The sequence below is a fragment of the Mobula hypostoma genome, chromosome 4 (genome assembly GCF_963921235.1).
Source record: "Mobula hypostoma chromosome 4, sMobHyp1.1, whole genome shotgun sequence".
Lineage (NCBI taxonomy): Eukaryota > Metazoa > Chordata > Chondrichthyes > Myliobatiformes > Myliobatidae > Mobula > Mobula hypostoma.
In genome coordinates, this window is record NC_086100.1 from 7866887 (window position 1) to 7882281 (window position 15395).

General features: G+C 47.0%; 1 protein-coding gene across 2 annotated transcripts in view; it reads left to right on the forward strand.

The window, feature by feature from the left end:
• LOC134345112 (organic solute transporter subunit alpha-like) overlaps positions 1-11479 on the forward strand; it is a 51251-nt gene extending 39772 nt beyond the window's left edge. For both annotated transcript variants that reach the window (XM_063045284.1, XM_063045285.1), the window contains 2 exons: positions 9866-9971; positions 11233-11479. In XM_063045284.1, coding sequence (XP_062901354.1) covers positions 9866-9971; positions 11233-11432 — 306 coding nt within the window. In that variant the 3' untranslated portion in view covers positions 11433-11479. The remainder of the gene's footprint in view (positions 1-9865; positions 9972-11232) is intronic.
• Positions 11480-15395: the final 3916 nt, after the last annotated feature.

Consider the following 15395-nt stretch of genomic DNA (forward strand, 5'->3'; position numbering starts at 1 on the left):
AACTCAGGGCGTGTTGGGGGAACTCAGGGTGTGTTGGGGGAACTCAGGGTGTGATGGGGGAACCCAGGACATGTTGGGGAACTCAGGGCGTGTTGGGGGAACTCAGGGTGTGTTGGGGGACCTCAGGGTGTGATTGGGGACCTCAGGGTGTGATTGGGGAACTCAGGGTGTGATGGGGGACCTCAGGGTGTGTTGGGGGAACCCAGGCTGTGTTGGGGTAACTCAGGGTGTGTTGGGGGAACCCAGGGCATGTTGGGGGAACTGAGGGTGTGATTGGGGAACTCAGGGCGTGTTGGGGGACCCAGGGTGCGGTGTGGATAAGTCGCAAAGAGGGGTTGTTTCGTTACATCAAGAAGTTCTCGGATTGGCTCGGTGAGAAAGAAAGACACAAAGTGCAATTTACACACACGAATGCTGGAGGAAATGAGCATGTCGGGCAGTATCTATGGAGGGAATAAACAGCCGATGTTTCAGGTTGAGGCCCTTCATCAGGACTAGAATGGAAGGGCAAAGACACCAGAACAAAAAGATGGAGGGGGAGGACAAGAAGGACAAGCTGGAGGGTGATAGACGAGGCCAGGTGAGTGCGGAGGGTAAAGAACAAATCTGATAGGAGAGGAGAGCGGACCCTCTGAGAAGGGGGAAAAGAGCACCAGAGGGAGGAGATAGGCAGGTGACAAGTGAGAGGCCAGAGTGGGGAATAAAAGAGGGGTGGGGGGATGAAAAAACTTACCTGATTGAGAAATCGATGTTCATGCCCTCAGGCTGGAGGCTACCCAGATGGAAAATGAGGTGTTGCTGCTCCAGTCTGAGAGAGGCCTCAACGTGGCAGAAGAAGAGGCCATGAACTAACATGTCGAAACAGGAATGGGGATAGGAATTAAAACAGTTGGCCCCCTGGAAATTCTGCAATTGGCAGCTGGAGTGTAGGTTCTCTACACGAACTCCAATTATCTACTTAGAACTACAGAACTATGGATATTAGGACAGAGCAGAGCAAGCATTAAGATAGTTTCCTCAGGGTATGCAGGCCCCTCTCACTGCAACGCATTTCCCACTCGGTCTGAAAGACCGGAGCAGAATTAGGCCATTTGGCCCATCAAGTCTTTTCTGCCATTTCATCATGGCTGATCCATTTCCCTCGTAACACTATTCTCTGCCTCCTCCCCGTAACTCTTAGTGCCCTGACCAATCAAGAACCTATCATACTCCGCTTTAAATATACTTGGCTCCACAGCCGTCTGTGCCAATGAGTTCCACAAATTCACCACACTCTGGCTAAAGAAATCCCTCCACATCTCTATTCTAAGTGGATGTCGCTGTATTCTGAGGCTGTGCTCTCTGGTCCTAGACCACCCCACTATAGGAAACGACCTCTCCACATCCACTCTATCTAGGCCTTACAATATTCTTTTCAACTCCAGCGAGTACAGACCCTCAGTCTTCAATTGCTGCTTGTATGATAACCCTTTCATTATCATGCACCTCCTCTGTACCCTCTCCAATATCAGCACATCCTTTCTGAAATAAGGAACCCAAAACTGCTCACAATACTCCAGTGAGGCCTTCCCAGTGCTTTATAAAGCTTCATTATTACATCCTTGCCTTTATATTCTAGTCACCTTGAAATGAATGCTAACATTAGAACCATAGAACATTACAGCACCGAAACAGGCCTTTTGGCCCTTCTTGGCTGTGCTGAACCATTTTTCTCCCTAGTCCCACTGACCTGCACACGGACCATATCTCTCCATACACCTCCCATCCATATATCTGTCCAATTTATTCTTAAATGTTAAAAAAGAACCCGCATTTACCACCTCGTCTGGCAGCTCATTCCATACTCCCACCACTCTCTGTGTGAAGAAGCCCTCCCTAATGTTCCCTTTAAACTTTTCCCCCTTCACCCTTAACCCATGTCCTCTGGTTTTTTTCTCCCCTTGCCTCAGTGGAAAAAGCCTGCTTGCATTCACTCTATCTGTACCCATCATAATTTTATATACCTCTATCAAATCTCCCCTCATTCTTCTACGCTCCAGGGAATAAAGTCCTAACCTGTTCAACCTTTCTCTGTAACTGAGTTTCTCAAGTCCCGGCAACATCCTTGTAAACCTTCTCTGCACTCTTTCAACCTTAATAATATCCTTCCTGTAACTTGGTGACCAAAACTGCACACAATACTCCAAATTTGGCCTCACCAATGTCTTATACAACCTCACCATAACATTCCAGCTTTTATACTCAATACTTTGATTAATAAAGGCCAATGTACCAAAAGCTCTCCTTACGATCCTATCTACCTGTAATGCCACTTTTAAGGAATTTTGTATCTGTATTCCCAGATCCCTCTGTTCTACTGCACTCCTCAGTGCCCTACCATTTACCTTGTATGTTCTACCTTGGTTTGTCCTTCCAACGTACAATACCTCACACTTGTCTGTATTAAACTCCATCTGCCATTTTTCAGCCCATTTTTCCAGCTGGTCCAAGTCCCTCTGCAAGCTCTGAAAACCTTCCTCACTGTCCACTACACCTCCAATCTTTGTATCAGCAGTAAATTTGCTGATCCAATTTACCACATTATCATCCAGATCATTGATATAGATGACAAATAACAATGGACCCAGCACTGATCCCTGTGGCACACCACTAGTTATAGGCCTCCACTCAGAGAAGCAATTCTCTTCTACCACTCTTTGGCTTCTTCCATTGAGCCAATGTCTAATCCAATTTACCACCTCTCCATGTATACCTAGCGACGGAATCTTCCTAACTAACCTCCCATGCGGGACCTTGTCAAAGGCCTTACTGAAGTCCATGTAGACAACATCCACTGCCTTCCCTTCATCCACTTTCCTGGTAACCTCCTCAAAAAACTCTTAATAGATTAGTTAAACATGACCTACCACTCACAAAGCCATGTTGACTCTCCCTAATAAGTCCCTGTCTATCCAAATACTTGTAGATCCTATCTCTTAGTACGACATTGCATTTGCCTTCCTCACTATCAATTCAACCTACAGATTAAACTTTAGGGAATTCTACATGATGATTTGCAGTCTCTTTGCACCTCTGATTTTTGAATATACTCCCCCATTGAGAAAAGTGTCTATGGTTTTCTTTCTTTTATAAAAGTGCATGATCATACACTTCCTGACACTCTATACCACCTGCCATTTCTTTGTCCTTTCTCTTAACCGAAGCCCTTCTGTAGCCCCCCAGCCTCCTCAACACCACCTGCCCCTCCATCTATCTTCACATTGTTTGCAAACTTGACCACAAAGCCATCAATTCTATCATCCAAATCATTGACGTATACATAAAACAAATCGGTCCCAACACTGACCCTTGGGAACACCACTAGTCACTGGCAGCCAGTCAGAAAAGGCTCACTTTATTCCCACTCTTTGCCTCCTGCCAATCAGGTGGGAGGATGGGATAAAAGCAAATTATATGCTGGGCGCGGAGGCTGGTGGGGTGGTAGGTGAGGTAGGTGCTTTTACCCCATCCTCCCGCACCCTACCAGGGATAGGGTTCCTCTTGTCCTCACCTACCACCCCACCAGCCTCCGGGTCCAGCACATAATTCTCCGAGACTTCTGCCAGCTCCAGTGGGATCCCACCACCAACACAACTTTCCCTCCCACCGCCCACTTTCTGTTTTCCACAGGGATCGCTCCCTACACGACTCCCTTGCCCATTCAACCTTCCCCACCGATTTCCATCCTGGCATTTATCCTTTCAAGCAGAACAAGTGCTACACCTGCCCCTACACCTCCTCCCTCACTACCATCCAAGGCCCTAAACAGTCCTTCCAGGTGAGGTGACAATTCACCTGTGAGTCTGTTGGGGTCATTTACTATGTTCGGTGTTCCAGGTGTGGCCTCCTGTACATCGGTGAGACCCGATGTAGATTGGGAGACCACTTCACCGAGCATCTATGCTCCATCTGCCAGAAGAAGCAGGATCTCCCAGAATAGGAACTTCCACTTCCCATTCCCATTCCGATATGTCCATCCATGGTTTCCTCCATTGTTGTGATGAGGCCACACTTAAGTTGGAGAAGCAACACCTTGTATTCCGTTTGGGTAGCCTCCAATCTGATGGCATGAACATCGATTTCTCAAACTTCCAGTAATGCCTCCATCCCCCACACTCCCCCTTCACCATTTCCCATCCCCTTGCCCCTCTCTCACCTCAACTCACCAATCAACTTTCCCAGATCTTTACTTCATCCCTCCCCCTCCCACGTCTCACCTGGAGTTTCTCTCTTCCCTCTCCCTGCCTTTTAAATCTACTCCTCAGCTTTTTCTCTCCAGTGCTGCCAAAGGGTTTCGGCCCGAAACATCAACTGTACTCTTGTCCGTAGATACTGCCTGACCTGCTGAGTTCCTCCAGCATTATATGTTTACTGTACAAGAATCATTAGGCAGCAGAAGATGAAATGTGAAAACAAGCTAGCAAACAATATCAATGCAGGTAGCTAAGGAGAGAATTTTTGAGGTTATGGAGTAATTGGAGAAATAGGACAAGATAGGACAAAATCAGCATGGTTTGATTAAGGGAAAATCTTGTCTGACGAACCTGTAGGAATTCTTTGAGGTGATTACAAGTAGGATAGATAAAGGGGATGCAGTTTTAAGTTGTATATTTGGTCTTTCAGAAGGCCTTTGACAAGGTGCCACACACAAAGCTGCTTACCAAGTTAAGAGCCCATGGTATTACGGGAAAGTTACTGGTATGGTTAGAGCACTGGCTAATTCGTAAGAGGCAATGAGTGGGAATAAAAGGATCTTTTTCTGATTGGCTGCCAGTGACTAATGCTGTTTCAGAGGGATCGGTGTTGGGACCGCTTCTTTTTATGCTGTACATCAATGATTTAGATGATGGAATAGATGGCTTTGTTGCCAAGTTTGCAGATGATATGATGAGGATTGGTGGAGGGGCAGGTAGTTCTGAGCAAATAGGCAGGATGCAGAAGGACTTAGACAGATTAGGAGAATGGGCAAGAGAGTGGCAAATTAAATACAATGTTGGAAAATGCATGGTCATGCACCTTCGTAGTAGAAATAAATGTTCGGACTATTTTCTAAACGTGGAAAAAAAATCCAAAAATCTGAGATGCAAAGGGACCTGGGAGTCTGTGCAGAACACCCTAAAGGTTAACTTGCAGATAGAGTTGGTGGTGAAGAAGGCAAATGCAATGTTGGCATTCATTTCAAGAGATTTAGAAGAGCGGGGATGTGATGCTGAGGCTTTATAAGGCACTGGTGAGGCCTCACCTTGGAAAGGGTTCAGAGGAGGTTCACAAGGATGATTCCTGGAATGAAAGGGTTATCATACAAGGAACGTTTGATGGCTCTGGGTCTGTACTCGCTGGAATTCAGAAGGATGAGGGGGGCATCTCATTGAAACCTTTTGAATGTTGAAAGGCCTAGACAGAGTAGATGTGGAAAGGATGTTTCCCATGGTGGGAGAGTCTAGGACAAGAGGGCACAGCCTTAGGATAGAGGGGTGACCATTTAAAACAGAAATGTGGAGAAATTTCTTTAGCCAGGAGGTGGTGAATTTATGGAATTTGTTACCACAGGCAGCTGTGGAGGCCAGGTCATTGGGTGTCTTTAAGGCAGAGATCGATAGATTCTTGATTGGTAAATTGTGAAGTAAAGGGTCCATCTTATCAGGAGTCTGATAACCATGTGGTAGAAGCTGACCTTGAGCCTGGTGGCATGTGCTTACAGGCTTTTGCATCTTCTACCTGATAGGAGAGGGGAGAAGAGAGAACGTTCATGGTGGGTGGGGTCTTTGATTATACTGGCTGCTTTACTGAGGCGGTGGGAAGTGTAGACAGACTGCAGTTCCTTGTGGTCACACACAGAGAGATTGCCATACAAATCTGTGAAGAATGCAGACAGAATGCTTTCTACGCTGCCTCAGTAAAAATTGAGAAGAGTCCCCAGGAACATGTCAAATTTCTGCAGCCTCCTGAGGTGCTGGTAAGCTTTCTTGGCTGTGTTATCAATGTGTTTGGGCCAGGACAGGCTGCTGGTAGAACCATGAAGCTCCCAACCCTCTCAAACTGAACACCAGCGATGAAGACAGGACTGCACCCCCACCTTCCTGAACTCAATAAGCAGCTCTTTTATTTTGTTAACACTGAAGGGAAGTTTGTTCTCTTGACACCATATTACTAAGCTCTCTACCCACTTCCTGTACTCATCATTATTTGAGATACAGCCCACAACAGTGGTATCATCTACAAACTGGTAGATGGAGTTAGAGAAGAATTTGGCCACGAAGTCACGAGTGTACAGGGGCTTGGGAAAAAATTTATCAAGCACCAGTCTTTAGTGCTGCAGGTGTTGCTGCCTCTCCTTACTGACTGTGGTCTGTTGGTCAGAAAGTCTAGCCGGCCCTTACTGACTGGGGTCTGTTGGTCAGAAAGTCTAGCCGGCCCTTACTGACTGGGGTCTGTTGGTCAGAAAGTCTAGCCGGCCCTTACTGACTGTGGTCTGTTGGTCAGAAAGTCTAGCCGGTTCTTACTGACTGAGGTCTGTTGGTCAGAAAGTCTAGCCGGTTCTTACTGACTGGGGTCTGTTGGTCAGGAAGTCTAGCCGGTTCTTACTGACTGGGGTCTGTTGGTCAGGAAGTCTAGCCAGTTCTTACTGACTGGGGTCTGTTGGTCAGAAAGTCTAGCCGGTTCTTACTGACTGTGGTCTGTTGGTCAGAAAGTCTAGCCGGCCCTTACTGACTGTGGTCTGTTGGTCACTCTGCTGCCGAGGTACAGCTGAAACAAGAGGCAGCCATAGTTAAAACTGTCCACTCCTGGTCCGACCAGTCAGCCTCCACGCTACAGGACTGTTTTGATGACGTCAGCTGGAATGTCTTCCATGATAAGGATACTGGATCTCCAAGTTCACGCGGTCCGGGAGTCCCCCAGAAATTGGTCAGGGTCTATCCAAACCAAAAATCCTGGATCAACAGTTCCATGCAAGCAGCACTTCTCCTGCGCAACACAGAGCTTACGGTGCTGGTGACCAACAGGAACTCAAGAAATGCAGCTACGATCTGCGCAAAGTCATCAAGACAGTGAAACAACAATACAGGGACAAGATCCAGACACAACTCTCCACCAACAACACATGCAGCTTATGGCAAGGTCTGCACACCATCACAGACTTCAAAGCTAAGCTCAGTGGTGCTGCCAACATCGCTGCATCTCTCCCAGATGAGCTAAATCTTTTTTATGCTTGGTTCGATGCTGCCAACACTGAGCCCCCGAGGAGAGCACCAGAGTGACCTGCACCTTGGTCATCTCAGTGCCTGAGGTATGCAGGTGTTTCCAATGGGAAGACAGTCGCAAGGCTGCGGGACCAGGCGGCATCCCGGGGCGAGTACTCAGGATGTGCCCGGCATAACTGGCAGGTGTGTTTACTGACATGTTTAATCTCTCCCTCTCCCAGTGTAGAGTGTCCTCCTGCTTCAAATTATCCACCATTGTCCCTGTACCAAAAAAGACCACGGTAACATGTCTGAATGACTGGCGTCCTGTCACACTCACCTCAATAATAAGCAGATGCTTTGAGAGGCTGGTCAAGGACCACATCTGCAACTTGCTGCCACCCACGTTGGACCCCTACAATTCGCCTACCGACACAACCGATCGACAAACCACGCAATAGCCACTGCTCTACATACCGTCCTTACACATCTGGAGTTGAAGGATGCTTGTGTGAGAATGCTGTTCTTGGCCTACAGTTCAGCATTCAACACCATCCAGTCTCGACAGGAAGCTCAGCGATCCCTGCCTTCACCCTGCCTTGTGTAGCTGGATCCTGGACTTCCTGTCAGGTCGCCGGCAGGCAGTAAGAGTGGGCTCCCTCACCTCCACCCCTCTGACCCTCAATACAGGAGTTCCCCGGGGCTGTGTACTAAGCCCCCTCCTTTACTCTCTGTATACCCATGACTGTGTTGCCACCCACAGCTCCAATCTGCTAATTAAATTTGCTGATGACACTACACTGATTGGCCTAGTCTCAAATAATAATGAGGCAGCCTACAGAGAAGAAGTCATCACCCTGATACAGCGGTGTCAAGAAAATAACCTCTCCCTCAATGTTGAAAAAACAAAGGAGCAGGTTCTGGACTACAGGAGGAATGGAGACAGGCTAACCCCCTATTAATAGATCTGGGGTTCAGAGGGTAAACAGCTTTAATTTCCTCGGCATAAACATCACTGAAGATCTCATGTACTCTGTACATACTGGCTGTGTGGTGAAAAACGCACAACAGCGCCTCTTTCACCTCAGACGGTTGAGGAAGTTTGGTATGGCCCCCAAATCCCAAGAACTTTCTACAGGGGCACAATTGAGAGCATCCTGACTGGCTGCATCACTGCCTGGTATGGAAACTGTACCCCACTTAATCACAGGACTCTGCAGAGAGTGGTGCCGACAGCCCAGCGCATCTGTAGTTGTGAACTTCCCACTATTCAGGACATTTACAGAGACAGGTGTGTAAAAAGGGCCCGAAGGATCATTGGGGACCCAAAGTCATCCGAACCACAAACTGTTCCAGCTGCTACCATCCAGGAAACTGTACTGCAGCATAAAAGCCAGGACCAGCAGGCTCCAGAACAGCTTCTTCCACCAGGCCATCAGACTGATTAACTGATAGTCTATGTTATATTGACTATCCTGTTGTACATATTATTTATTGTAAATTACTATAAATTGCACAATCCACATTTAGATGGAGATGTAATGTAAAGATTTTTACTCCTCATGTATGTGAAGGATGTAAGTAATAAAGACAATTCAGCTCAATAGCCTGTCCTGACTGACTGGGGTTTGTTGGTCAGGAAGTCCAGTCTATCAGTACTGACTGGGTTTGTTGGTCGAGGAGCCCATCTTGTCCTTACTGACTGGGTCTGTTGGTGTTGAAGTCTAGCCTTACTAACTATAGTCCGTTGGTCAGGAAGTCATTGATATGACTGATTTAATTGATCATCTGTTTAACGATGATCACTGGGATGTTAATGATGTGGGACAGAGAACCTATAACACTCTTGAAAGTCACAGGAGAGAGTCAAACTCTCTTGGAACTGATCACAGCCGGTACTGCTGTGATAAAAGTGTTACCAGCAGAGATGCCTTAGCATTGTTGCTGACTTGCTGCATACAGGCAAGTGCTGGGTCATTATGGACTAAAGTGTTACGGAACTCAATGATGTATGACTCGATAGTCACTGTGCAAGTTAACGCCAAGGGGCTGATAGTTTTAAAAAATAACAAGGTTATCAAAAGTGGAATCAGGAACTCAAAACCTTGAATATAAGCACAAAAGATTCTGCAGATGCTGGAAATATTGAGCAACACACACAGAGTGCTGGAGGAACTCAGCAGGCCAGGCAGCACCTAAGGAAAGAATAAATAGTTCTTCACCCATCTATCTCGTCTATCACCTACCAGCTTGCACATCCCCCCTTCCCTCAGCACCGCTCACCCCAGGAGAATGGAGGGAGTGGTGGGGGTGGGGGAGAGGAAGCAGGCGGAGGAGAAGAGAAAGGGGAGGGTGGAATGGAGGAGAAGAGGGAGAGTGGGAGCAGGGGAGGGGAAAGGGTTGGTGGGGGTGATGGGGAAGGAATGGAGCTGGAGGGGCTGGGGTAGGAGGAGGAATGAGGATGGAGGGGGGAGGAAAGGAGCTGAATGCAGGAGAGGAGGGAAAGGAGGAGCAGAGGGAGTTAGGGATGGAGGGGCATTCTCCCAGATTCCTGGTCACAAGTTATCGCCCAGCTCCCTCCTCCCATCAGGGCTCCATCTACCAGAATCTTTTCCTCACCCTTTCCCCATTCCTCCAACCCTCAGGTGACTCTCATCCTGACGTCGCTGCAGAATTCCATCATCGGAACGCTGGCTGGGGCCGGACACATTGGCTGTGCTCCGCCCTACTCCGCCAGGACCAGAGGCCAACGTACGTAAGCCGCACCGGGGGACACCCACAGGCTGTGTGCGCGGGTTGGTGGGGAGGACCCAGTGACCACACCCCCACCCCCCCGGCCCGCCACCCACCCTTCTGCTTCTTGGCTCACTTCCATACTAGGATTGATGGTTTTAAAACACACTCCCACCTTTCAGCTCCCTCCCCTTCCTCTTTCCATAAGGAATAGGACCAGAATCAGGCCATTCAGCCCATCAAGTCTGTTCCACTGTTCCATCATGTATGATTTATTTATCCCTCTCAACCAAAATAGGCAACAGTAGGGTTTCTCAACAATACCTCAGCCCTTCATATACTGCATTGTCTGCAGTATATTTGTTGGCACAGGGCCCCAGCTTCCCCAGCAGACTTGCAGAGATTCAGACTCAAGCTCCGGCCATTCTGCACTTCTGATCAATCTTTGGGCTTTAATCCAAACCACCGTTCAACATTCTGAATCCAGCAAAGGGGTTGGGCATCACATCCACACCAACTGTGATGCCCCCTACACTAGTCCATGTCCCTCTCCTCCTTTCCCATGCAACTATCTATCCCAGGGCCTTTTCAAAGTAATTATATGTATTTACACTCGGTGGCCACCTCCTGTACCTAATAAAGTGGCCAGTCTGCGTATGCTTGTGGTCATCCACATCAAGGTTTGACGTGTTGTGCATTCAGAGATGCTCATCTGCGCACCACTGTTGTAACGTGTGGTTATCTGAGTTACCATCAGCTTGAACCAGTCTGGCCATTCTCCTCTGACCTCTCTCATTAACAAGGTGTTTTCACCCACAGAACTGACACCCATTGGATTTTTTTTTTGTTTCTCACACCATTCTCTGTAAACTCTGCAGAAAGTTGTGTGTGAAAATCCCAGGAGATCAGCAGTTTCTGAGATACTCAAATCTCCCCGTCTGGCACCAAAAATCATTCCACAGTCAAAGTCACTTAGATCACATTTCTTCCCCATTCTGATGTTTGTTCTGAACAACAGCTGAACCTCTTGACCATGTCTGCATGCTTTTATGCATCAAGTTGCTGCCACATGATTGGCTGATTTGATATTTGCATTAATGAGGTGTACCTAACAAAGGGGCCACTGAGTGTACGTGCCTATGTATGTGCGGATGTGATTCGGTGAGATGCCACCAGAGTACTAAGGATCTCATCGCTAGAGATGTTATCTCTTGATTGAGGCATTACATGGACTGATCACAACCTGTCAGTCATTCCAGTGCTTTCTACTCCTCCACAGTCATTAACAACCAGCTGCTAATTCTAGAGATGTTCTTTGTCGGTGTCCTCACACGGAAGTTCTACCGGAAGAGCGACGATCGCCCAGGTTACAGGCCTGTGGGTGAAACTCAACAGGGAGACAAGATGACTGATACAGAATGTGAACCAGGGTCCTCTACGGACCAACAGGACGGTCACTCTGCAGTTTTCAATATGTAAACAATAACTACTTGAAGTAAAATGTGAGATTTTACATGAAAATGCCTCAAGTTATTTAATTTTAGTGGTCCACCTTATTCCGTATATTACACGCAGACAGCCAGGGAAATGAAATGAGAGTGAGGGCTGTGGCAGAGGGTAGTAGGTGACTGGTGGAACCAGGTCAGTCTTCACTGAGGAAGACAGCAGGATACCGGACACTCAAGGGTGGCGGGGAAGAGAAGTGTGCGCAGTCACAATTACAACAGAGGAAGTACTCAGGAAGCTGAATGGTCTAAAGGTAGATAAATCTCCCGGACCAGATGGAATGCACCCTCGTGTTCTGAAGGAAGTAGCTGTGGAGATTGTGGAGGCATTAGCGATGATCTTTCAAAAGTCGATAGATTCTGGCATGGTTCCGGAGGACTGCAAGATTGCAAATGTCACTCCGCTATTGCAGAAGGGGGCAAGGAAGCAAAAAGGAAATTATAGACTGGCTAGCTTGACATCGGTGGTTGGGAAGTTTGAAGTCGATTGTCAAGGATGAGGTTACGGAGTATCTGGAGGCATATGACAAGATAGGCAGAACTCAGCATGGATTCCTTAAAGGAAAATCCTGCCTGACAAACCTATTACAATTTTTTGAGGAAATTACAAATAGCTAGACAAGGGAGATGCAGTGGATGTTGTATATTTGGATTTTCAGAAGGCCTTTGACAAGGTGCCACACATGAGGCTACTTAACAAGATAAGAGCCCATGGAATTACGGGAAAGTTACATACGTGGATAGAGCGTTGGCTGATTGGCAGGAAACAGAGAGTGGGAATAAAGGGATCCTATTCTGGTTGGCTGCCAGTTACCAGTGGTGTTCCACAGGGGTCCATGTTGGGGCCGCTTCTTTTTACGTTGTACATCAACGATTTGGATTATGGAATAGATGGCTTTGTGGCTAAGTTTGCTGACGATACGAAGATAGGTGGAGGGGCCGGTAGTGCTGAGGAAACGGAGAGTCTGCAGAGAGACTTGGATAGATTGGAAGAATGGGCAAAGAAGTGGCAAATGAAATACAATGTTGTATGGTTATGCACTTTGGCAGAAGAAATAAATGGGCAGACTATTATTTAAATGAGGAGAGAATTCAAAGTTCTGAGATGCAACAGGACTTGGGAGTCCTCGTATAGAATACCCTTAAGGTTAACCTCCAGATTGAGTCGGTGGTGAAGAAGGCGAATGCAATGTTGGCATTCATTTCTAGAGGAATAGAGTATAGGAGCAGGGATGTGATGTTGAGGCTCTATAAGGCACTGGTGAGACGGAGTATTGTGGGCAGTTTTGGTCTCCTTATTTAAGAAAGGATGTGCTGACGTTGGAGAGGGTACAGAGAAGATTCACTAGAATGATTCCTTGAATGAGAGGGTTACATATGAGGAACGTTTGTCCGCTCTTGGACTGTATTCCTTGGCGTTTAGAAGAATGAGGGGAGACCTCATGGAAACATTTCGAATGTTGAAAGGCATGGACAGAGTGGATGTGGCAAAGTTGTTTCCCATGATGGGGGGAGTCTAGTACGAGAGGGCATGACTTAAGGATTGAAGGGCGTCCATTCAGAACAGAGATGAGAAGAAATTTTTTTAGCCAGAGGGTAGTGAATCTATGGAATTTGTTGCCACGGGCAGCGGTGGAGGCCAAGTCATTGGGTGTATTTAAGGCAGAGATTGATAGGTATCTGAGTAGCCAGGGCATCAAAGGTTATGGTGAGAAGGCGGGGGAGTGGGACTAAATGGGAGAATGGATCAGCTCATGATAAAATGGCGGAGCAGACTTGATGGGCCGAATGACCGACTTCTGTTTCTTTGTCTTATGGTCTTATGGTCTAAGGTGGGGGATGATGGACAGAAGGATCCAGCTGAGGGAGGGGTGCAGTGCTGAGACATACCGGTGGGTGATTGGTGGAACCAGGTCAGGTGGGGGATGATGGACAGAAGGATCCAGGTTTTTATATCTTATGGTCTTAGTTGCAAGAATAAATAGTGCAAATAGAGGAATAATGTGGTTGTCTGCATGGGTTCGGTGCCTATTCAGAAATCTGATGGTGGAGGGGAAGAAGCTGTTCCTGAATCGTTGAATGTGGATCTTCAGGCTCCTGTACCTCCTCACTGATGGTAACAATGTGAAGAGGGCATGTCCTGGGTGGTGAGGGTCCTTGGTGAAAGATGTTGCCTTCTTGAAGCCTTGCCTTTTGAAGATGTCCTTGATGCTGTGCCCCTGAAGAAAGGGAGTTTGTGGAGTCCCTCCGAGATGGATTCTTAGAACAGCTTGTACTGGAGCCTACCAGAGAGAACGCAATTCTAGATTTAGTGTTGTACAATGAACCGGATTTGATCAGGGACCTCGAGGTAAAGGAGCCATTAGGAGGTAGTGACCATAATATGATAAGTTTTAATCGACAAATTGAGAGGGAGAAGGGAAACTCGGAACTGCCAGTATTACAGTTGAACAAAGGGAACTATGGTGCTATGAGGGAGGAGCTGGCCAAAGTTCAATGGAACAATACCCTAGCAGGGATGACAGTGGAACAGCAATGGCAAGTGTTTCTGGGAATAATGCGAAAGGTGCAGGATCAGTTCGTTCCAAAGAGGAAGAAAGATCCTAAGGGGAGGCTGTGGCTGACAAGGGAAGTAATGGACAGCATAAAAATAAAAGAGAAGTATAACATAGCAAAGATGAGTGGGAAGCTGGAGGATTGGGAAACTTTTAAAGAGCAACGGAAGGTAACTAAAAAGGCAATATGGGGAGAAAAAAATGAGGTACGAAGGTAAACTAGCCAAAATATAAAGGAGGATAGTAAAAGCTTCTTTAGGTATGTGAAAAGGAAAAAAAAAGTTAAGAGCAAAATTGGGCCCTTGAAGACAGAAACGGGTGATGGTCTGCATCCCAGGGTACTTAAGGAGGTGGCTTTAGACATCATGGGTGCATTGGTAATCATTTTCCAATGTTCTATAGATTCAGGATCAGTTCCTGTGGATTGGAAGGTGGCTAATGTTGTCCCACTTTTCAAGAAAGGAGGGAGAGAGAAAACAGGGAATTATAGACCGGTTGGCCTGATGTCAGTGGTGGGAAAGATGCTGGAGTCAATTATAAAAGATGAAATTACGACACATTTGGATAGCAGTAACAGGATTGGTCCGAGTCAGCATGGATTTACGAAGGGGAAATCGTGCTTGACTAATCTTCTGGAATTTTTTGAGGATGTAACTATGAAAATGGACAAGGGAAAGCCAGTGGATGTAGCGTATCTGGACTTTCAGAAAGCCTTTGGTAAAGTGCCACATAGGAGATTATTGGGCAAAATTAGGGCACATGGTATTGGTGGCAGAGTACTGACATGGATTGAAAATTGGCTGGCTGACAGGAAACAAAGAGTAGCGATTAACGGGTCCCTTTCAGAATGGCAGGCAGTGACCAGTGGGGTACTGCAGGGTTCAGTGCTGGGACCGCAGCTGTTTACAATATATATTAATGATTTAGATGAAGGAATTAAAAGTAACATTAGCATATTTGCCGATGACACAAAGCTGGGAGGCAGTGTGAAATGTGAGGAGGACGTTATGAGAATGCAGGGTGACTTGGACAGGCTGGGTGAGTGGGCAGATGCAGATTAATGTGGATAAATGTGAGGTTATCCACTTTGGTGGTAAGAATGGGAAGGCAGATTATTATCTAAATGGAGTCAAGTTAGGAAAAGGGGAAGTACAATGAGATCTAGGTGTTCTTGTACATCAGTGCAGGTACAGCAGGCAGTGAAGAAAGCTAATGGCATGCTGGCCTTCATAACAAGAGGAATTGAGTATAGGAGCAAACAGGTCCTTCTGCAGCTGTACAGGGCCCTGGTGAGACCACACCTGGAGTACTGTGTGTAGTTTTGGTCTCCAAATTTGAGGAAGGACATTCTTGCTATTGAGCGAGTGCAGCGTAGGTTCACA